Here is a 22,690-nt window from a genome sequence, read left to right as displayed (position 1 = left end):
GTCAGGAGTGGCGGGTGTTCTGTGGGGGGAGACTGGCACCCACCATGATAATGTGGAATTTCCATCACTGGCTCAGAGCAGCAGCCAATCGAGATAAGCTCCACCCATTGCTTGTTGGATGAGGAAGACATTTGTAGAAAAAATCGTACTCGACTTTGTTCAAAATAGTAATAATAATATGGATGATCAACCGTCATGCACAACAGGTAGTATAGGCTGCGGGGCTATCTGGTGTACAGCAGAGGAGGGTGCAGAAAAATACATTGTTGTACTACACTGTAATTACTGTACTTATGCCACCAATTCTATGACCCGTACCTTCGCCAACTCACAATCGGCCAGTGGTGACTTATCGTCAAGCAACCGCCTCGACCAGCATAGTGTGGAGAGCCCCTAATCCAGCAGTGGATTAACTATGGGAAGTACAAGTACAAGAATACAATTGTCTTACCTGTGACTGATATAGGTGCCCCCCTATGCAGCTTAGCTGCTTAGGTCTACAAGGCATTCGCACCTCTTCATGTGCGTCTAGGCAAGTTTGCTCTTTTGCAGAAGAGGTGGCGATTACGCGTGTAAAAATGAAGCATATTGGACTGATAAACCGACACTAATCGCCGGGGCTGATCTCCGAAACATCTATAAATATTTTTTTCGTTTGGAAGAATGTGATAATGATAATAACAGGAATATACAGTGCTATGTAAATCCTTGTCTGGATGAAGGCCTCCCAGTACCGTGTCATTCATGGGAGTTGTTTGACCACATACCCCGGACCGGTTCATATATCACTTGCCACTGATGTTAGCAGTGGCTGGCATTCATATTCTGGTCACCGGATTCACAGCACAGTGCATTAACCAATATGCCACGGCTCTCCCTGTTCATTATGAAAACAGTCAAATCATTGAGCCAGTAATTGACAAGAATGACATTAATATCATGCAGCTGCCACACCACGCGGCTAACCCTAACTCCTAAAATAGATCAATCTAGCCCTGCCCTCGCTTATAAAAATTTGAAACGATTGGAATGAAAGAGGTCACTCCTACTCTGCTGTTCCAGTAGTGTAGAACGCTCTACACCTTGCCATCCATATCTTTTGGTGATAAGGCAGCACTTGATAGATATGATGATCAGGATGGAAATGTCATCGTGACCAAAGGGAAGAAACTGGAGCTGCTGTTTCATTTGTTGCACCCGAATCTATGCCACGTCACTGTGTAAGTAACACGAGTGTGATGACCAACACTTCACATTCAGACGGGTGGACGACAGGTAGCCAACGTAAGGAACGTTTCAACTGCGCATTGCACGCAACCGCCAGCGCTGCCAGGGTGCACTCGCGTTCACGCGGGGTTTAGTGCTCCAATGAGCACAGGATCGGCTTGAACCTGGCAAAGAGAGGATCCTTCCAGCCAGCTGTTGGCCACTCGTTACAACCGTGGCAGCACAATGACAGGGGGGGCGGGTGTAATCTTTTTTTCTGGGGGGGGAGGGAGGGGGGGGGGTGCTGGGGACTCGTCGAAAAGAAATGAGAAAATCCAGAGAGGGTGATGTGCAAACAGCGGGGAGAGGTGTACACCACCACTGGGTGCCCCTCAGTAATAACGCGATTTAAACAAAACTAAAAGCTAAATGTTATATTTTTGATGCTGTGTTGGCAGTGGGGGGCGCAAGCAAAGACATTTCGACAACTAAACACGCTCGTTAATAACACTGCTTCAACACTAAATAAAACATATTAAGTGTCGTGTCAGTTAATGGCAGGAGGGCCATACCCTGAAATGTCACATTAGAAATATGTTGCGTATATTAACACTGAAAAGATAAACAACAAGCCGCTGGTTGTGCAACACCATCACCCTAGACTGCCAATTCACAGACGATCCCAAACACAGTCGTGGCTTTGTAGATTGAAGTTGCAAAAAGTATAAAAATACACCTTAAGAATCAGGGTAGCTTGTGAGGATTTACCGCCCTTCATGATTCAAATTAATTGTGGCAATTCACCAATTCGATTCGTTTTCAGGATACGTTAATTTTTCTTAAACACTTTGAATAAAGCAGTCTCTCGTGAATATTACATTACATTTGACCTTCGGAGTGAGACTCGATAACTCCATGCAGATGGATGCAAGAATCCAGTACTCTAGTGCTATCTCCTTTCCTCCTCGAAAACCCAAGTATTCCTAAACAGTCTCCCATTTAAGTACTAACCAGGCTCAACCCTATTTAGCTTCTGAGATGCGATGCCATCAGGTGCGTTTATCGGGTGATTTTGTCGTAGACTCCAACGGTGATGAGGCCTCTCAACTTTAAGCAAAGCACTTGCAGCGTTTGGCGTGAACCGTCTTGCGGAGGGCCACACGCTTGCCGTGTGGATTTATTTATGGACTTGGGCAAAATGCCAATGAGAACCTGCTCCGGAGCTCTCACCAGAGAGCGAGAGGAAGCCAGAGCAGAAATGTGATGTTTGTTAGCCTGACAAACTTCAGCACATTTTTCAGATTTCTCCCAGAGCGTCTGTGGCACGCCCCACGCCACGCGGTGCCCCAGGGGGCACCGTGTTCTCCATGCCCGGTCGGTCCTGTTTTACTCAAATACTATTTGACAACACAGTTTAAAATTTAAACATTTACTGGATTAGTTAGGGTAGCATTTAAACAGCCTAGTTGGGGAAACAAATGGCCCCCCAGTTTTTTTAAAATATACTCCACCAGCATTTCATGAAATTATATTGAGCATTATTATTGTTCTCTGCCGCGATTCAGTTCTGCTCCTTGGTGTTCCTGCATGGCTGTCGCCACTATGAGAATGATTCAAACTAAAAAAAACCCACAACATTGCTGTTATTTCCGATGCAGAAAGAGCAACACGTGGGTTAGTGAACAGCCGCCGAAGCTGGGACCGTGCGAGATGCCGACATCTTTGGGTGGCCTTCATCCAACAGTGCCTTTTATTACAACAGATGATGATAAGAATAGTAAAACCAACACTGGGTTTTCTGTTGTGTTTTGTTTTCCTTTATGAAGTCCGCAACCCTGAGGATTGGACACATTTAATTTTAACCCACCTCCCATCTTGCCTTGTGTAAACAAACGCCACCCGAATCATTGATTCGGAATATCCGGGCGTGTGTATGGATAATAATGATATTTAATTTCAAGCGATATACCTCTGGGTATATTTGTTTATCTGTTAAACAAAGTGAGTGTGGCTACCTGTGTAATCGGCCGGCATGGTTACGTAACTGTTTATATTTGATAGCCGGTCGATTTATTGCCGTGTTGGTGGTGTGGAATAACAAACACATACCCTAGCGCGCTTGGAATGGCTGGACGTATGGGTGCTAAGTATCAATATATACCGACTCCCTGGACTGGCACCATGAAGTGGCTCTGACTGAATTACAGAAGCGAGTTGTCACCATTCTTGGCCCTACAATGGTGTGTATGTAGTATCTTAGACCACCTCCTGACGTTTATAGCTGAAAGCAGGTCATCCTTGTTAACGGATTCTTACACGGTCTGTAACTTAGGAGAAACTCTTAGGACACCTATAGCTTTCTCGCAGGATGGAAAAAAAATAATAGTAATTAATAATAAAGAGTGATTTATATACGGCAGAATGGTGGGAATGTGACCATTTGTATCGGTTGTCCCATCAGGCCGTGCGTGTCACATGACTTCACCAAACTTCATGTGTAATGCACACAAGCCTTGATTTTGACCAACCAAGATTCAAAAAGAGTCAAAATTGCCGCCATGTTGTCTTAGACCGCAAAATGATGAGACAACTTTCCCGGTTTCGTGCTTGTTAGGAATCATCGGCACAGTATAGGCAGCATTGCCTTCAGCTGCCTTGGGCCTCATGGGGAGGGGCATTTTGGCCACAACCTGAGGGCGACGATAACCACGTCTATCCCTTTGTGTAAATGAGCAGGAACTCATCAGACAGGAAGAGGTGGGAGGGGTCTTCGCCCGTCTCTGGTCTCACCTGGTTGGGGAGCGGTCGTTTAGTGGTTGGCGCACCGCGCTGCAAACCCCGTCAACCCGAGTTCGATTCCCGCTCGCGACCAACGACAGTGGCGAATATTTGAACCGGCATCCCCTAGGTCTACTCGGCCTTAAATACGAGTGCCTGGTGCGCTGTAAAAAAAATTGGGAACTGGGGAGACAAAAGCGGCCGGGAATGGTGCTGGCCAACAACCCCGTTGCGTGCCATGCCGGCCTTCATAGGTGCCTGTGGAGGATATACAGGGGGAACGTTGTCTGTCTTCTTCTTGGTTCTTTCGGTAAAGTCACGTAGAATGGGGATAAAATAATAATAAAAATAATAAATAAAAATCTCACGACGTTTCGGAGGCAACACAAGCTTCCGTCTTCAGGTGGGACAGTCACAGCAAGATAGCTGAAGACGGAAGCTTGTGTTGCCTCCGAAACGTCGTGAGAATTTTTATTATTTTTATTTTTATTATTTTATCCCCATTCCACGTGACTTTACCGAAAGAACCAAGAAGATGAATCCCTGCAGTCACGAAAGCTTTAAATCGAAAGTTGTCTGTCTTGTGACTTTGTTATAATGTCCTAACAATCCAGTATCAGATTTTTTTTGTCAATCGTGTTGCTGTACAAATGTAAAATATGGCTTGCACACTTTTATGATAACGTTTGCGGTGTAGATCTTTGTGAAAGGCGAGCCTACTTGTACAGGGTTTAATGAATGCACGGTGCCGCATTAATCTTGTCACAGTCAAGATAGTGACGGCTATTGTGGTACGGCAATTACGTTCCCTTTTTACATAATTGCGATAATTGTAATAATGGAATGGTTTAAATTGTGATTGATTCCCGCTGGACAACACACTACTGACTGCACCAGTTTCTGTTCCTGCACAGGTGTGGGCTGGTTCACATGGGCAAGAAACACTTGTTTGCCCAATTTGAGTGTTTTCTCTGTTTTTACTCTACACATTAACATATATTGTTGCCCTTCTGCAACAACATAATGCAAACAAACAAGTGTTTGCAAATGGGTGAGTCGGGCAGTTACACCAAAGTCAACGCACTCTCGATGATGACCAAACGTGTGTCTGTTGCATTCGTACCGATAGCAACGTGCACTTGGGCATCCCCATAAATCACTGAGAGTCGGCAACCCTCACGGCACTCTCGCCATTTGGTTAAACGTGACATTTAAGGGTGAATGTCCTCGAAGGACGCCACTTTTAAATGTTTTCGCCACACGTGCCGACAAAAGTTTAGCGCAATAAACGTCTTTCATATTTCGATTTAAAGCTTTCGTGACTGCAAGGATTCATCTTCTTTGGTTCTTTCGGTAAAGTCACGTAGAATGAGAATAAAATAATAAATTGATCAAATAAAATAACACAATAATATTCTCACGACGTTTCGGCCACAACACAAGCGACCTTCATCAGGTGAAGGGGACGAGACTGTCTGGAGGACCCTTCACCTGATGAAGGCCGCTTGTGTTGTGGCCGAAACGTCGTGAGAATATTATTGTGTTATTAAATTTTATCAATTTATTATTTTATTCTCATTCTACGTGACTTTACCGAAAGAACCAAAGAAGGTATTTCATATTGTTGAGCGTAAAAACAAATGAACGAAGTCGGAGTCGTTGATGAAACGGCAGCGGGAGCAATCGATCCGCTTTTGTTGGTGTGGAGTTGTAGAGTCGGAAGGGCGTTTGCCCGGCGCTACGCACTGGCACTCGCGTCGCTAACAGTAATGACAAATGGTGGCATAAGCTCTTCAGCCCAACTGTGCAACTTTCTTTCCGGTAGCGATGTTCTTGTGCCGAGTGACACCGTGGATAGCGTCGCATGGGCGGTTCGGTCTTCCTTGAAGCCTATCTCGCCTGAGCCTGTGCTACCCGTTGCACCGCAACTATACTTAAACGTTCTTTCAAACCCTCGCCTGCCTCCCCATCCTCTCCCCTCTTTCTCTGCCCTGACCTCGCCAATGCCAGCACTCCCATCTCTCAATAGCTCCCATATCTTGCTGCTTAGGGTGTGGTGATGGTTGCCCAAGGCGGCACACATTACTACAAAGCCTCCTATGGGTCGGACGTCATGTTTAAATTGCAAAATTGTCAGCATTATGCGTTGACACGGCGGTTGTGCAAAATGCTCGAACAAAGGTGGCTGCCTCGTGGCCAGGAATGTGTGGTGCGTAACCGAGGACATGGGCCTTGCCTAATGCAATTGGCTGCGGGGGGGGGGGGGGGGGGGGGGGGGACCTTGAGGAAGCAGCCTGGGTGTGTGCGTGCGTGTGCTCCCAACCTGTTTGTCCTCATTCTGGAGGTGTCGGGTCCGGAGTGCACACTTAACCGTTGTTCCTGCCTTTTAAGAAAAAAAAATTAAAGTGAGAATTGGCTGCGTGGCAATCGCGTCAACTCGCTTGCTCGCTCGTTCGTGTACGTCGGCCGTCCTAGGTGTGTTGCATCGTAAACTCTGTGTCTCTTCGCTCACCCAGGCTAAAGGCACATGCGGGCGCAAACAGTGCTAGGGAGAAAGGCCAGCTAGAATCTTCCTCCGCATCGTCTGCGCGGGACACGTTTTTCAACGACGCAAGGGGTTGCTTGTGTCATTGGCTTCCGATGGATGGCGCGCAGAAAGTAAGTACCGTCCGTACCAACTGCTGCCGCTTCTGGTGGGGCTTGCGACACGCTTTTTTTTTTTGGTTATGATTAAAACGTAATGTTTTGTGTTCGTTTGTTTGAGCCGCTACCCTCCCGACACTCCCATCGCTTCTGGTGCACTGGCTCATGTCAACGGATTCTCTTTTTGGGTGTCTGTCTGCCGGGCAACGCGCCGGGGTTTGAAGGGGAACTGGGATTGGAGGGGTGGGGGTGTGGGGTGGCTTCACTTATCGCTTATGCTTCAGTTTTGGTGGTTTCCACATAGCCACGGTATCTTAATTCCTTCTTCCTCGAACTTAACATCAGTATGCTTGGCCCCACCTGATTGCGATGTGTGTGTGTGTCGCTGTCTGACAGCCTGCAGTGTGAATGCTTTGTCAGTGGCATTGTGGAACTTTCTGAAATCTAAAACAAGCATGCCGAAGTCTGATCTGGGTTGTTTGTTAACAGGGTGTTCCTAACATTGCAGCCGTGGCGATATCAAACGTAGGCACTGAATGCCAGTTTTGACATTGTTCACTTATTCTTAAAGTGATTTTTATTTGGCGAATGTTCTCTGATGAAATCTGGCATGCCAATGTGCAGTAACTCACCACAGTGCCGGTCTTAGATTATGAAGTGTAGAGCCGTGAGTTTTTGAAACGTGATGTGTGCCAACCTGAAAATTAGCCAGCCTCTTTAACGAATAAGCCAAACTCTGCATCTTTGTGCTATGAATAATGAATCGGGACCATTGCGCAAAACGTCACCCAACATATATATTTCATTCTAAGGCCACAACGTTATTGATCAATGTGTTGAATGATCTTTTAATGTATACTTAAACCCATTGACGTGACGACGTGGGTGCAGTACAGTAATATGCTGAAATGGTGTTTGGTGAGTGTGTGTTAAGACATTGCGGATTTTGTTGGAATTATTGATGGGGCGTGGGGGCATCCCCCTTTTTCAGCCTTATTTAAACTTCACCGCTTGCAGTTTTGCCCGTAAAAGTTAACAATGTTACTGCTTCCATCTTGTTGAAACAACCTCTCGTGAAATACCGCTTAAGTCACGGAGCACGTAAAACCGCCCGGTTCCTTGAACGTTCTTAGTCTCAGAAATAGTCTCTGACCGTCATGCTGCTGGAACAGGTGCGGGGCGGTGGTGGTACTCTTCATCAGAGGCGCACCGAGCCATTGGTCGAAATTCCACATTCCTATGGCACGGACCAGTCTACTATAGGACAACCACTGTTGATTTCCCCCCTCACCCTAACGAGGTGGTAGTTATGTTGTTGGCCCGATAGGGATGATGTGCCAAGGCGACCTTGATTTGAAATTGCAACATGTCAGTTCTGAATCTGAATGTGCTGCCCAGTACCAGTTAATAGGGTACGTTATTTTTTTATATCATACAGGTAATGATTCATCGATTGGTCGGTGTAATATCGATTATTAAGCTCACAATCAGTGCGTGAGAATCGCGTGTGAGAATCAACGTTTTTTTATTACGTCCTTGGTGTACAGTCCTCGAAACCCACCTCGTGGCTCCACCTTCCCGTGATCACGAATCCATTTCTGTTTGTATGCAAATAAGGCCACCGCACACGTGAACGCTGCTGATAGTTGGTAATCACAGCAGTTATATACCCAGAACCATCCATCGGGGATTGCGGGCCCCGGGGGAAACCCCACTGTGTGCCCCCCCCCCCCCTCCGACTTCAAACTAAACCGGAAATTTTACATCTGACACCTTTACGTCGAAGCGCAGAAGCCCCCCAAAATCGAGGGCCCGGGGCGGTCGCCCCCCAAATCGAGGGCCTGGGGCGGCACCCCGATTCACCGTGTACCCCTAGGGACGGCTTTGGTTGTACCATGGGGTGGTGGACTGTGAGGGCAGCCTCTGTGGGAGGGAAAAAAAACACCGGCGCTCTACGGGGAAAAAGTAACGATTATTTTGGAATATGTAGCCTGTCATGTATGATGGCTACACGTGAATCCCTGCAGCCACGAGTGGCCGCTACATTCACCATGCAAAGTAAAAAGAGAATTGATTCTAAGATTGGAATAGCGATGCTGAATCGTGACAGTTCATCGATTTGTGGGATGGGGGGGAGGGGAGAAGGGGGGGGGGTGTTGAGGGAGCAAACCATTAGGCTTTCAGTTGTTTTAACACGTGCATTTTCTTCACTTTAGCGTAGGTATAAACCAAATTATATTATATTTGGGGTTAATATATCTTGCGTTTAAAATCCATCCTGGGTCGTTTTAAACGCTCACAACAAATTGGGTGGAGCGTTGCGAGTTCTGCACGTAACAGTTACAATACAAGTCCCGGTCGGACGTGTGACAAAATGTGACCCATTTTTACAATCCACCTGGGCTGAGTTGCCCTCTCTTTAGAGCCACCTTCTATATTCGTTATGGACAGTTAGCGCTTCCTGCAGAGGTCAGGATTATTGTTCACACTAGTATATTTTTTACAGTCCCTTGCACTAAAGTGGTGACTAAGGCACTGAGGTGTTGGAGCAGGCTGCATGTGATCATCAAGGCGTGTAAACCTGTACGTATGTTGAACTTCTTTGGCACCGTACCTCGCCAACTGTGCTAATCGGAGGTGGGAGGAAATAACAACAAACTAAACGCAAACATTACAATGGTGAATCGATGAATGTAGGTCACATGCACAAGAATACATTAATTTCGATTTGTGAATATTTTGGTTTAACTTAGCATTATTTTATTTTTGACCCGGACGCTCTTCGTTTATTCTATGTACTCAACGCAACTTGTATTGTCCCTGTGTCATTTTTGTAAAATTTTTGCACTTTGAATAATCACCCGTGCACTCTGGAACCTCTATGTATTATTTGTTCACCAGGGGGTCTCCCTTCAGAACTATAGAGATTTCAGATCTCAACACCCTCACGTATCTTTAATGAAAATAAATCTTATGTTTAAGTCTGTCGCTTTAGCGTCCCATTCTGTTGCGCAAAAACGGGAATTGTCACCATAGCAACGTTACGGCGACCTTAATCTCTCGCTGAGAGCTCTAAGCCAGTGGTGGAAATTCCACGTTTATTTGACGAGGGCAAGTCCTCCCATAATAGAACCGCATTAATTTCCAAACCTCGGGAATTAAGAGCTGAGTTGACACTCACCATGATTTGAACCGGCAACCTTCTGATTGGAACGCTGTGCTCTCATTGCATTGCTAATAATTAATTCGAAATAATTATTAATACCTATTGTTTGTGCTGGAAATCCTCGCTGTTTCTCGAGGCTATTTTAGGACGGTCCTATATTTTGGATGTTGGGCCAACTCCATAAATGAGTCCTCTTTTTGGTGTGGAAGGAAACTGCATATGTAGGAGATGACACTCAAGCTTTGAATAATCACCCGTGCACTCTGGAACCTCTATGTATTATTTGTTCACCAGGGGGTCTCCCTTCAGAACTATAGAGATTTCAAATCTCAACACCCTCACGTATCTTTAATGAAAATAAATCTTATGTTTAAGTCTGTCGCTTTAGCGTCCCATTCTGTTGCGCAAAAACGGGAATTGTCACCATAGCAACGTTACGGCGACCTTAATCTCTCGCTGAGAGCTCTAAGCCAGTGGTGGAAATTCCACGTTTATTTGACGAGGGCAAGTCCTCCCATAATAGAACCGCATTAATTTCCAAACCTCGGGAATTAAGAGCTGAGTTGACACTCACCATGATTTGAACCGGCAACCTTCTGATTGGAACGCTGTGCTCTCATTGCATTGCTAATAATTAATTCGAAATAATTATTAATACCTATTGTTTGTGCTGGAAATCCTCGCTGTTTCTCGAGGCTATTTTAGGACGGTCCTATATTTTGGATGTTGGGCCAACTCCATAAATGAGTCCTCTTTTTGGTGTGGAAGGAAACTGCATATGTAGGAGATGACACTCAAGCTTTCGCAGAGATGGGTTGAATCCATGGCCAGGAATGCTGAGCAATGTTCATCAGTATGTTATCCAAGCATTAACCAGGCTTGGCCATGCTTGGCTTTCACGATTGGATACATTAGGGGTGAGTTTGGTCACAGGCTTTTAAAGCACGTTTACGTTCAGGGCTAAGCTTAGAACGAAGTGAGTTAAGTTTAATGTTTGCGAGTTTTGCGTATTGATGCGCATAACATGAGCTAGGATAGTTTCCAAAATCCCATCCCTTACTCCGCATGCCGCTTCACGCTTTATTTGTATTTTTCAGGTAATGCGGCGTGTAACGACATAATATGCATTTAAATGGGGAACATTGGTGCACTTGGGAGATGAGAATGAGGAGGTGGGGTCAAGGGGGGGGGGGTGGTGGGGGCAGAAGTTAGGAGGTGGGGGAGGAGTGTGAGGAATGGAGTTTGACAAAACCCGAGTTGAAGCTAGCCAAGCAGTCGGCCCTTGTTAGGGCTGGCTCCAGCCAAGGCAATTTTTTTCATGCCCTCTGCACATCATCCCTTCCAAATACACAGTAACATTTGTTTTAATTTATCGTTGGCTCTGAGGTCGTGCAGCACAGCAGTGCCTAATGTTTACGCACAGCCCTTTTGTCACGTCACTGCCGCTCGACGGCCTCTTTATGCCACGCCGTCAGTTGGAGGAGTACTTCACCGTGCTGGTCGATGTGAGGGTTGGTGTCGTAGCGGTCAGGACCAGTTAACTCTTTCCCGTTCCGAGACGTCTGCAAGTTGCAGGGTGGGTCCCGTTCACTGCTGAATCTTGGAACGCGCAAGCGGTTAACATTATATTTAGAGAGGCATAGTACCGATGTTTTTAAAGAATTTGTACTCACCGCAGAGAACTGTCATGACACGACTGCAGTCTTATGATAGCTGGCGCCATACTGTGCCACACGCCCTCCCGTATGGCCTGTTACTTCCGATTTATCGGAACTGGAAAGGGTTAAGATATCGCTCACCACTGCTGTTGGTCATGACTGGGATATCTTAACTCAGTCCGCCACGTTCATGTCACAAGCATCACTAAAGCACTGTGCCAATGCTCCAGCCGTGTGTTTATTTTTGTTCGTTTTATAGTTTCCTATATTGCATCAATAGGTTGAGCAGTGAGGCAGTGGTTTATGTACCTTGCTCTCTGAGCCAGCCCCCCCCCCCCCCCAATTTCGATTCTTGACCTGGGCTCTAAAATAGTGGCAAGTGACATCCGATACCTGTACCGGGCCTCTTCCCCCCCCCTCCCCCCAACTTCACCAACCTGCACTAATGAGCGTGGTGAAGTATGGTCAAACAACCCCCACGACCAACATGGCATGGGGAGGCCATCATCCAGCAGTCGATTGACAAAGGGACTATAGAAAACCGAGTTATATATGTATTTGAATGTCTGTGCATTAAAGTTCTGTACATCCGCATCACTGGTCACGCATGACACTCAGAGAGCCAACCGTTATAATTTGACAGTGGTCTCTGTTTTGCTTGGATGTATTTTTCGTTCATGCTCTTGAGTTGGAGTAAATCAGGGCTGGAGCAGCTGCAGATTCGACCTTGGTCACACCGTTAACAATAGTTTTTCGTTATTGTATAGCATCGTTTATGCGACTGCATCGCACAATGCTGCGCTCCACAAACACGGAGGCGCGTATAGATTACGATTTTTAAGCCAATTAACGCAAGTGGTTTATACATGGGGGGAGGGGGAACCGTAGCACCTGGGGAGAAACCCACACGTGCGAGGAGGGGGGGGGGGGTCAAGGCTGTATCCCATGAAGATGACACATTTTGAGTCCGTGCTAGTTGGACCACTCTCTCCTGGCAAGCCAGGATATTGCACCTCAATGGCCACAGTAAGGCGGTTTGACGTTCGTGGAATCCGCTCACCCCTCACCTCCACAGTGTTGAATTACAGGCATGCATAGCCACCACTGCACGGCTTACTGTAGCACTTGTGTTCAACCGAAACGATGCGTGTTACATGCTTGCTTTAGGGTCCCCCTGAGGAGGATGAGGGTACCATGCTAATCGCTGCGCTTTTCTTTCCCAAATGAATACCTGCTCGGACAAAAACACGGGCAAATTGGAAGCGTGCCCTCTTGTTTCTTCCCGGCATGTGCTCCTTTATATAGCTGGGCTATCGAGACGCACACATTTAATCCATTACCTTGCAGCCAGAGATAGTGTGGAATGCCCTACCTGCACGGCAGTATGCTGACCCGTCCGGTCAAATTTGAAGCACTATCGGCTCATATGCGTACGTGTGCGCTGGCTTCCTGGTTTCCTCTGAAATTAAATTTAGCTTGGTCAGTAATTGGCCTACCCATAATGACAAATTATTGACTTAATGTGGCATTTTTTAGTTACTAGTGAACCATTAATATTTACTGGCTTGAGCTCAAATCCTAACCGGGGTCAATAAACGCAAATTAGTTCACTGCTTGCTTCAGAGATTTGTGGTTGCATCTTGCAGGCCATCCCCGTGGGTGCATTCACCACAAAGTACAAGCCGCCTGTTTCTCAGGTGATGTTAAAGGTGCCATGTGATGTAATTCGGAGAAGAGCGCAGGCCATCGTGTGCTGGGGTCATGGCCCGAATCTGCCAAAAATTTCGACAATTGCCCCCTTGATTGGAAAACGTAGCAATCATTGCACCCTTTTTATTACACGTGGGTAAACGAGTGTAATAAGTCATAATAGCGTTCATAACTAGCAAGAATTACAACTTGCGGTTGGAATTCCTTTTGTTATGAAAGTTAACAGTACTATGGTCATACAGACTTTGCCACAGTAAATGCAGATTTTCCAATACTAATTAAGGGTCACCAATCCAGTGCTTATTGGAACAGGAAAACAATGTGACTTGCCATGATGATATTTGACTTTTCAACGTTTTAAGGTGCAGGTTGATGTTGACCATGGAAGTTGTTTTATTAATAAGAAGTAGGGTTTCCTGGATTGACAGTGCTGTAAATGAAAATAAACTAAACATGATCCCAAGATAATTTTTGTGCTTTTCTGGCACTTACAAAAACCACCACAAACACAGACCTGAAATCTGAGAAACGCCATTGACCACGTGTTTCTCTCTTCCACAGTGACCCAACGATGCCAGCCAGGACTGTTTCGTAGGTCAACCAGGGAGAATATATACACAGTTCCCTTCGTAATTAGAGCCTCGCGGCCAAGTAAAAATTAACCACACCGCCTGGTGGTTTCTTGCTAGGCCCTTTAAAGCTGTCTGGTCCTCAAATCACACTGGCTTGCTTCCCAGTGGTCACTGGAACGTGGTATGGTGTCTGCGTATCCCCCACCCCCCTCGTGGGCTCCAGATTGCCTGAGTCAGCAAGGCTGCTGGCACGTTGGGTGCGGAACGGAGAAGAGTCGGGGGTTCACGGAGCCACGCCGCTTGCCAATGAAGCCGGAGGGTTTCTTTGGGGCTTCTGAGGGACTGTTGGGGAACGAGCTGTTGTTTGTGAGCACTTATGAAGGCTGGCAAAGCACACGAGGGGGTGGGTGTATGTAATGCATGTATTTTGAACTTCTCTCGCACCGTATGTAGCCAACCGTGCTAATCGGAGGTGTGGGGGGGGGACAGCACTATCCTGAGTGGCGATATTTACACAGCACCAGGTACCCATTTGAGGCCGAGTCGGCCTCGGGAAGGCCCAGTACTGGTACAGATTATCATCAATGGTATTTGCTGTTACCGGGTTCGTAGCACTGGACACTAGCCACTACACTACCGGTCCCCACAAAGACATATACACACTAAAAGACACATGCGTGCCTAAACTTCCAAATGCACACTGACGTGTTTCATTCATTTGTTGGTGGACACACATCTTCTGTCAATATATGGTGGAAAGGCATACATGTCCATTGCTTCCTGCTGATTTGTATTGCTTTCAATGAGTTTCCCCCAACACGTTCATCACATCCCCTGCTGCTGATATGGCTGCTCGTTGTCTGTGAGCTTGTGATGTAAATTACACATTCCTGTGTTGGAGGCAAGTCTAGTCATAGGACGACCATGGATAATTTCCCAAACAGGTAGTAATTTTCATGGTGGCAGTTTGTATTTTATATATATTTTTTAAAATCTACATATCAAGTTTTTATCTCATCCCCATGACCTCTGTGGAAATGGGTTGTTATCCTCCCAGGGCTTAGGCTCTTAAAATACGTCTGAGTCCAATAAGACAAAACAACAAAGTGACTTCCCCCTCGTCGAGTGCGGGGCGCACACGTCTTTAATCTCCTGCGCGATTGGAGACTTGGGTTCGTTTATTTGTTGCAGCCGTTTAACTACAGAATCCGTGCCGAGTCTCGACTCTTTTTCCAGGAGGGTCCTGCAAAGTTTTGTGCAGTAGGGTGCAACGATTTTGCTACGCATTTCCCAATTGAGTAATTTGCGAGTAATTATTTAAATCTGTTTCATGGGTATGAGAAGAAATACGATTGTTTTTAATGACACTTTTGTTATGTGATGCGGATACTTTTTATGGCCGCTGTTATTTTGTTTTTTTAATAGTTTTTTTGCCGGCTTTCCCAGCGTAATTTCTCGACACACTACAAATATTTTTATCGCTCTTGGCAGCCCTGTTGCACAGCTCCATTTCTCATTCAGAATGTGGTGAGCTCAAATCCCGCTTAAAGCATTCTAATGGTACAGCCCTGCAAATGCTCACACACACTACTGCTGGCGGAAGTACTTCCACTGTCAGGAGATCGAGAGAGGCCATCTTAAACCATTTTTTACAACTTTTATTTACCAGGTAAAGCCGACTGAGCCATCAGCTCTCTTTCGGAAGTGACCTGGCCACAAATGATAACTCAACGAAGTGGCTAATCATGTTGAATTTATAAATACTCTCAACGCATGTTTCTAAATCTGGAGGGAAATACCAGAGGACCCAGAGAATAATCCACTTGACCACGGGGAGAACATGCCAACTCCAAATATACAGGCATCAAGGTTTGGGATTGAATCAATGACCTGCACACCAGGCAAGGGAGTTATCATTTCGCCACCGCTGTGCAGATGTCTTGGAAAAGGTGGAAGTACCCTCACTTTTCCCCACCACATGCAACCTGCCAATCTACTAACCGTGCATGTAACCCATTTATACTGCCAGGGTAGACAGATTGTGTTTGGGGTATTTGAGAAACTTGCGTCATTGGTTAATGTTTGAAAAATTAGAGCACCACAACCACTGTTGTTGTCTTGGCGATAGATTAGTCTGCCATTTGGAATGTGGAGTTTCCACCAACAGAGGTGAGCACCACCCAGAGTTCAATTGAGCCACGTGGGCACTTTAACTTTGCAATGATTTTTGCTGGAGGGGAGAAGAAGATGATGGGGTGTGTGTGCGTTCCAGCATGCAGCAGCGTGCGAATACAAACTACCACTGGTGGTGGTGATTCATGCTGCTTCACGTGAAGCCGGTAAACTAGCTAATCCATGAAAACGCCACATACTGTCTTGTTTCTGGAATTTGCAGTTTGCATATCTTTTGATGTGCTGATCGAGGATGAGAGTAATTTAACAGAAACGGACGAACATTGCTCACTCATGGTGGTGCAGGACCACACCTGGCAACTGCTGCAAATGTTGTTGTGTTATTGGCGGCAACAGTCGTTTCTTCGAATGCATTTATAGAACTTGACTGAATGTGAATGCGTTTATTATTTAACAAGAGGCTTTTTTGCAGCTGGGGCCGTTTCTTATTTTTTAAACGAGGTCGACAGATCTAGATGACACCAGCTCAATGATGCGTGCGGGCTGGGCGGCTCGTGTGAGACGGCAAGGCATGTAGATTGCTGACCTGTCATGCGCGTGGGTTCTGAGTGTTATCTCTCGTGCGGTGTGGGTTTTATCTGGGCACTACGGTTTCCTCCAAAACTTCGAGAGTCTCACGAAGGAATTGGCCAAACGTCCCAGTATAGCAGGACACTCTTGAGAGCGTTTTTGGTTTGGGGGGGGGGGAGGGGGTTGGGGGTGGAGCGATCCTGGCCGAGTTTACGACGATGACACGAGCTGAACGCAAAGCGCAGGTTCTGTTGCGTCACAGTTTGGGACGCAAGAGCAGACGAGCGACGGGCGCGGAGCGTGATTGTGGCACACACGGCCGTGCAGTTGTGGGCCAGATTAATCATTTTGATCGATGGCTTCTTCAAAGGGAGCGAGCGAGTCCGCCTTATCCACCGCGCATGGTACGATCGTCATCTCGTGCCCCGGGGAACACATCCCACCCACTGCCATTTCGCTCTTCTTAACATTTAAAGCAATACTGCACGGTCTGTATATAAATACCTTCTTGGAAGAACAAAATATATCGAGCGCCATTTTTTCTTGGTTGTCTCCATACAATAAATTAATTACATTTTAGACCCTTTTTCAATCCACTGCGGAATGGAGGCGTCCCCCATGCCGTGTCGGTTTGCTAACGTCATCACTGATGTTCGGCACGGCCGGGAATAGGACTCGGGTCACCGGGTGCATAGCACAGTGCATGAAAAACCGCACGCCATTGCTGCACCCTGTAGGCTGGTGAACGGACGGGCTTTAATGCACCCGTGCACAGTTGCTGTGCTGCCCCTGTACAGATAGGGTGACTTTGTAACCACAGGCAAGTACATGACGCTAGGATGAGGCTTACTTCCCACGTGTTACAGGAATGCCAACTGCGGAGCTTTGAGCATGTGCCACCTCGCTTCTCCCTGGCTGGCTCTGCCCACTGGGTTCTCTGTGCTAGAGAACCTCGAGGGGTGGAGGAGAGCTTTTCCAGGAGCGACCCCTAGGAAGGGGGCTCGCTTTGGAGGCTATGCCAGGAGGGGACTCCTAGGAAGGGGGGTCGCTTTGGGGGCTATGCCAGGAGGGGACCCCTAGGAAGGGAGCTCGCTTCAGGGGCTATCCCAGGAGGGACCCCTGGGAAGGGGGCTCGCTTTGGAAGCTGTGCTAGGAGGGACCTACTGGCAACACAATCTTCCACGTTATTATTCCTCACCGCTAACCTCCACAGGAGCTTTCTTTATTATCTACATTACCATAATCCGCAGGGCCACGGACGCGCGCCAGTTTTTCCGGACCTCTCGAGCCACGGTTCACACTTTCATCTCTGAACCACGATGGTGTGGGCGAAGCTCAACCTACACATTTCTATAACAGCCGGCATTCACAGATGAATGTGTGTTTAACTCTCCCCCCAAGGGCTTTCTATTCACGTCTTAGCATATCTATCCAATGCCAACAGTGCAGCAAATCGCCAGTACACGGTGTTTTGGCCGTTCCGTCATATGCAAATCTCTCCTTTTGAGTGCGTGTAATTGTTTTTTGCGTGCAATAACTAGACTTGTTTATCCGTAGCGTTTCTAATGATTTTAAACGGCACAGGTGCAAGCGTTTGCTCCGAAGGTTATAAGAGATCTGTGCATCTACAGTGAGGGAAAAAAGTATTTGATCCCCTGCTGATTTTGTACGTTTGCCCACTGACAAAGAAATGATCAGTCTATAATTTTAATGGTAGGTTTATTTGAACAGTGAGAGACAGAATAACAACAAAAACATCCGGAAAACGCATGTCAAAAATGTTATTAATTGATTTGCATTTTAACGAGGGAAATAAGTATTTGACCCATCTGCAAAACATGACTTAGTACTTGGTGGCAAAACCCTTGTTGGCAATCACAGAGGTCAGACGTTTCTTGTAGTTGGCCACCAGGTTTGCACACATCTCAGGAGGGATTTTGTCCCACTCCTCTTTGCAGATCTTCTCCAAGTCATTAAGGTTTCGAGGCTGACGTTTGGCAACTCGAACCTTCAGCTCCCTCCACAGATTTTCTATTTGATTAAGGTCTGGAGACTGGCTAGGCCACTCCAGGACCTTAATGTGCTTCTTCTTGAGGCACTCCTTTGTTGCCTTGGCCGTGTGTTTTGGGTCATTGTCATGCTGGAATACCCATCCACGACCCATTTTCAATGCCCTGGCTGAGGGAAGGAGGTTCTCACCTAAGATTTGACGGTACATGGCCCCGTCCATCGTCCCTTTGATGCGGTGAAGTTGTCCTGTCCCTTTAGCAGAAAAACACCCCCAAAGCATAATGTTTCCACCTCCATGTTTGACAGTGGGGATGGTGTTTTTGGGGTCATAGGCAGCATTCCTCCTCCTCCAAACACGGCGAGTTGAGTTGATGCCAAAGAGCTCCATTTTGGTCTCATCTGACCACAACACTTACACCCAGTTGTCCTCTGAATCATTCAGATGTTCATTGGCAAACTTCAGACGGGCATGTATATGTGCTTTCTTGAGCAGGGGGACCTTGCAGGCGCTGCAGGAATTCAGTCCTTTACGGCGTAGTGTATTACCAATTGTTTTCTTGGTGACTATGGTCCCAGCTGCCTTGAGATCACTGACAAGATCCTCCCGTGTAGTTCTGGGTTGATTCCTCACCGTTCTTATGATCATTGTAACTCCACGAGGTGAGATCTTGCATGGAGCCCCAGACCGAGGGAGATTGACAGGTCTTTTGTGTTTCTTCCATTTGCGAATAATCGCACCAACTGTAGTCACCTTCTCACCAAGTTGCTTGGCAATGGTCTTGTAGCCCATTCCAGCCTTGTCGCCCATTCCAGCCTTGTGTAGGTCTACAATCTTGTCCCTGACATCCTTGGAGAGCTCTTTGGTCTTGGCCATGGTGGAGAGTTTGGAATCTGATTGATTGATTGCTTCTGTGGACAGGTGTCTTTTATACAGGTAACAAGCTGAGATTCGGAGCACTCCCTTTAAGAGTGATCCTAATCTCAGCTCGTTACCTGTATAAAAGACACCTGGGAGCCAGAAATCTTTCTGATTGAGAGGGGGTCAAATACTTATTTCCCTCATTAAAATACAAATCAATTTATAACATTTTTGACATGCGTTTTTCTGAATTTTCTTGTTATTCTGTCTCTCACTGTTCAAATAAACCTACCATTAAAATTATAGACTGATCATTTCTTTGTCAGTGGGCAAACGTACAAAATTAGCAGGGGATCAAATACTTTTTCCCCTCACTGTATACACACGGGGCGGGCGTTAGCTGCTGCTGTTTAAAACGTGCAGCCCCTTTGTCAGTCCACTGCTAAATGAAGGCCACCCCACGTGTCGTGTCGCTCGGTCATTGTTTGAGCATACTTCACCACGCTGGCCATTGCAGTCTGGTCAAGGTATCGACGTTGGAACATAGAAGCGCATTGGAGCACAGTACACTAATGTATCCCTTATCAGAAGTGGAAAAATGTGGGACTTCGTAGCGTCACACACTTAGGTATTGTATATTAACACAGCCATGGGTTGGAACAATTTTCGGAGAGGACGTCCACCGGGGGGAGACGGAACCATGATATCAGCTCTTTTCAGGTGCTAGGTTGGATCGTTGAGTCGCAGGATCTTGGAAGGGAGAGAGCCACGCTTGGGGGAAGGCCTTCATCCAGCAGTGGATTGATGGTGGCTGGAGATGAAGAAGGCAGCAGCTGTGTGGCACTCTCTTCAACAAGGGTGGCTTTCAAAGTACATCATTATGCCTCGGGTTAATCCAACGACACCCTCGGTCTTGGTCCACACGGTGAAATACTGCAAACATTTTTCGATTTAAAGCTTTCGTGACTGCAAGGATTCATCTTCTTTGGTTCTTTCGGTAAAGTCATGAGAATTTTATTGTTATTTAATTTTATTAATTTATTACTTTATTCTCATTCTACGTGACTTTACCGAAATAACCAAAGAAGATACTGCAAATATGCCTGGCATGCCGGTGGTATGCACACAAGATGGTCCTGTTTGCTGAGCCTGCGGTGCTGGCATCGCCCTCTGGCACCGTGGCCTAGGTGTGTGGTACAGTGCAGCGAGTGAGAGAACAACAGTAGCATTGCCCCCCTTCAACTCCCGCCTGTGTCTGACTGCCTCCACTGCCCCCCCCCCCCCGCCAACCTGACAGCCTTTAATTTAGTTTCTGCTGTCGCAACGGCGTGCCCTTGAAGCGCCGTGAGCTGACGCAGCCCGAACGAACGCGCGTGCGCGCGCCGGATCGCTCGCGGGATGGTTTCTGCGCGGCGGTCGTGGTATTTTTTTTAGCGCAGGGAGCGCGGGTACGTTTGCGAGAGAGCGTGGGGAGCCGCCATCAAGCTGCGGCAAATTGTGGCGCACGCTCGCGTGGGGCGTGACCGTCCACCCTCAACCGCATGTTTTTTTTAAATTTTGAATGGTGGTCGTCGAGTCGCTGTTGAAACGAATGGGGGGTGGGGAGGGGCCGGCGATATAGATGGTTCCTGAGCTGCCCAACATTGCCACAATGGGCGTGGATGTGGATGCCACCCTTTGCCACATTGTGTCCTCCTGCTGCCAAAACACACCGCCTCGTGATGATCCTTGGAATTGACACAAGGACATTGTTCATTTGAATGAAGATCCCAGAATCGCCATTGAAATGAATGGGGGGGCAGTTCCATAGACAATTCCTAAGCTGGCAAAGAATGGCAATGGTTGGATATGCATATGCCAGGATTGTCCAGTAGAATAACATTAATTTAAAGTATATCTAGGAATTAACCTTAACATGTGAATGAGGATTATATGATTGATTCCTAAGCTTTCCAAAGAATCCCTTTTTATTTAAATTAGTGAAGCAGTAATCTCCATTTAAAGAAATGGGGGTATAATGGACGATGCTGCTGCAGGGATAACCATTCTAACGAACGGGATCGACAGCCTTGGTGTTGCCCATAGAATACCCATTGGTTTGAATGGAGAATCCTGAAGCTCCATTTAAGTGAAGGTGCTTCATTGTGGCGGTTACAATATAATCGCCACTGAATGGCACGCGAAGCCTGTTTGATGAGCCGGAATTTGTGGCGTACATGCCTCTCTCGTCCAAATCTGAGGAGGAGGAATGGTTGTTGGATGGCGCTGTGATGATGTGCGTGACGCACAGAATACCTCGAATCGAATCGCCCAATTCGTATCGTGACAATTCCTGACGGGAGTTGTGACGCCACCACTAGCTGCTTCCACGCCCCATTACGTGGAGACATGCGCTGACACGACTGCAGTGAGAGTGTATGGGAGGGCGCTGGGGAGGTGGAGAGCGAGGGAGGTGGAGGGAAGTTCCCCGTAGGTGATGTGTGAAAATGCCACGTGGCGTTGTGATTGCTGTTGGTTTTGTTAGACGTGACATCGTCCGGTCTACTGCGTGGACACAATGTTGTGTTTGGCTTCGGCTGCCATAGCAATCGGCTATTGGAGTTGGTAGTCGTGAGAAGTGAAGGTTTGAAGTGGGGGGTGAGGCGTATGGGGAGGGTACCGAGGGGAGATGGGGTTCTAGTGTTAGACACTGTCATTGTTTTAATGATTGTGTTGTTTGCTTTTGTGGCCCCTTGGTTAATTTACAGATTGTGTGTGTGTGCATTTAAATAGTTCCTGCCTCCTGTATTAATTCACAGGTTCGGTTTACAATATATCCGACAGGGTGGAGCGGTGGGGCAACGGTTCGTGCAAACTGCTCTGTGAACCTGACGATCCGATTTTTCAATTCCCGATCACGGCCTAACGCCAGCGTCAAGTGATATCTGAACTGATCTTGGGTGTCCCCCTTCATTCCCCCCTCCCCCTTCACTCATCCGCCCTGACTAGCGTGGTTAGGTATGCTCAAACTCTGCATTTCAGCTGCTGCCTCAAACCCCTACTCGGGGTAGTGCGCGTTTCTGTTGCCGACTCTCTTAGCCACAGCATGGATATACCAACATTCTTCTGGCAGGGGTCAGTTTATCCCGAAGGTTCACGTTCGATAAAACGGTACTTATTGTGTTGACCCCACAGGAATGAGAGGCCCGAGTTAACTTTTTTGATTGCAAGTTGAGCAGTCTTTTATTTGGTTTACCATATTCATATTCTGTAGAATGTGAAGCGCCTTCTCCCCGGCGATATAAACGTGGCATGTCCACGCCTGGCATAGAGCTGCCAAATTGGAACGATCTCTGCCCTTGGGCCTTTTCAGCAGAGGAGACTTCACCTGACATGAAGACCATAG

The 22,690-nt window shown here is 47.0% G+C and overlaps 1 protein-coding gene across 2 annotated transcripts in view; it reads left to right on the top strand.

Annotated features, from left to right (window-relative positions):
* The window catches only part of LOC116958432 (oxysterol-binding protein-related protein 2-like), an 88,001-nt gene that overhangs the window by 20,500 nt on the left and 44,811 nt on the right, over positions 1-22,690 (top strand). The window contains exon 2 of one of the 2 annotated variants that reach the window (XM_032981031.2): positions 6,501-6,642. The exons of the other annotated variant lie outside the window; for it this stretch is intronic. Within the exon in view, the coding sequence (XP_032836922.1) occupies positions 6,625-6,642 (18 nt within the window). The 5' untranslated portion in view covers positions 6,501-6,624. The remainder of the gene's footprint in view (positions 1-6,500; positions 6,643-22,690) is intronic. 2 annotated transcript variants of the gene reach the window in all.

The sequence above is a fragment of the Petromyzon marinus genome, chromosome 3 (assembly GCF_048934315.1).
Source record: "Petromyzon marinus isolate PM22_M1 ecotype Great Lakes invasive population chromosome 3, UKy_Petmar_22M1.pri1.0, whole genome shotgun sequence".
Taxonomy (NCBI): Eukaryota; Metazoa; Chordata; class Hyperoartia; order Petromyzontiformes; family Petromyzontidae; genus Petromyzon; species Petromyzon marinus.
This window is presented reverse-complemented; position numbering and strand designations above follow the sequence as displayed.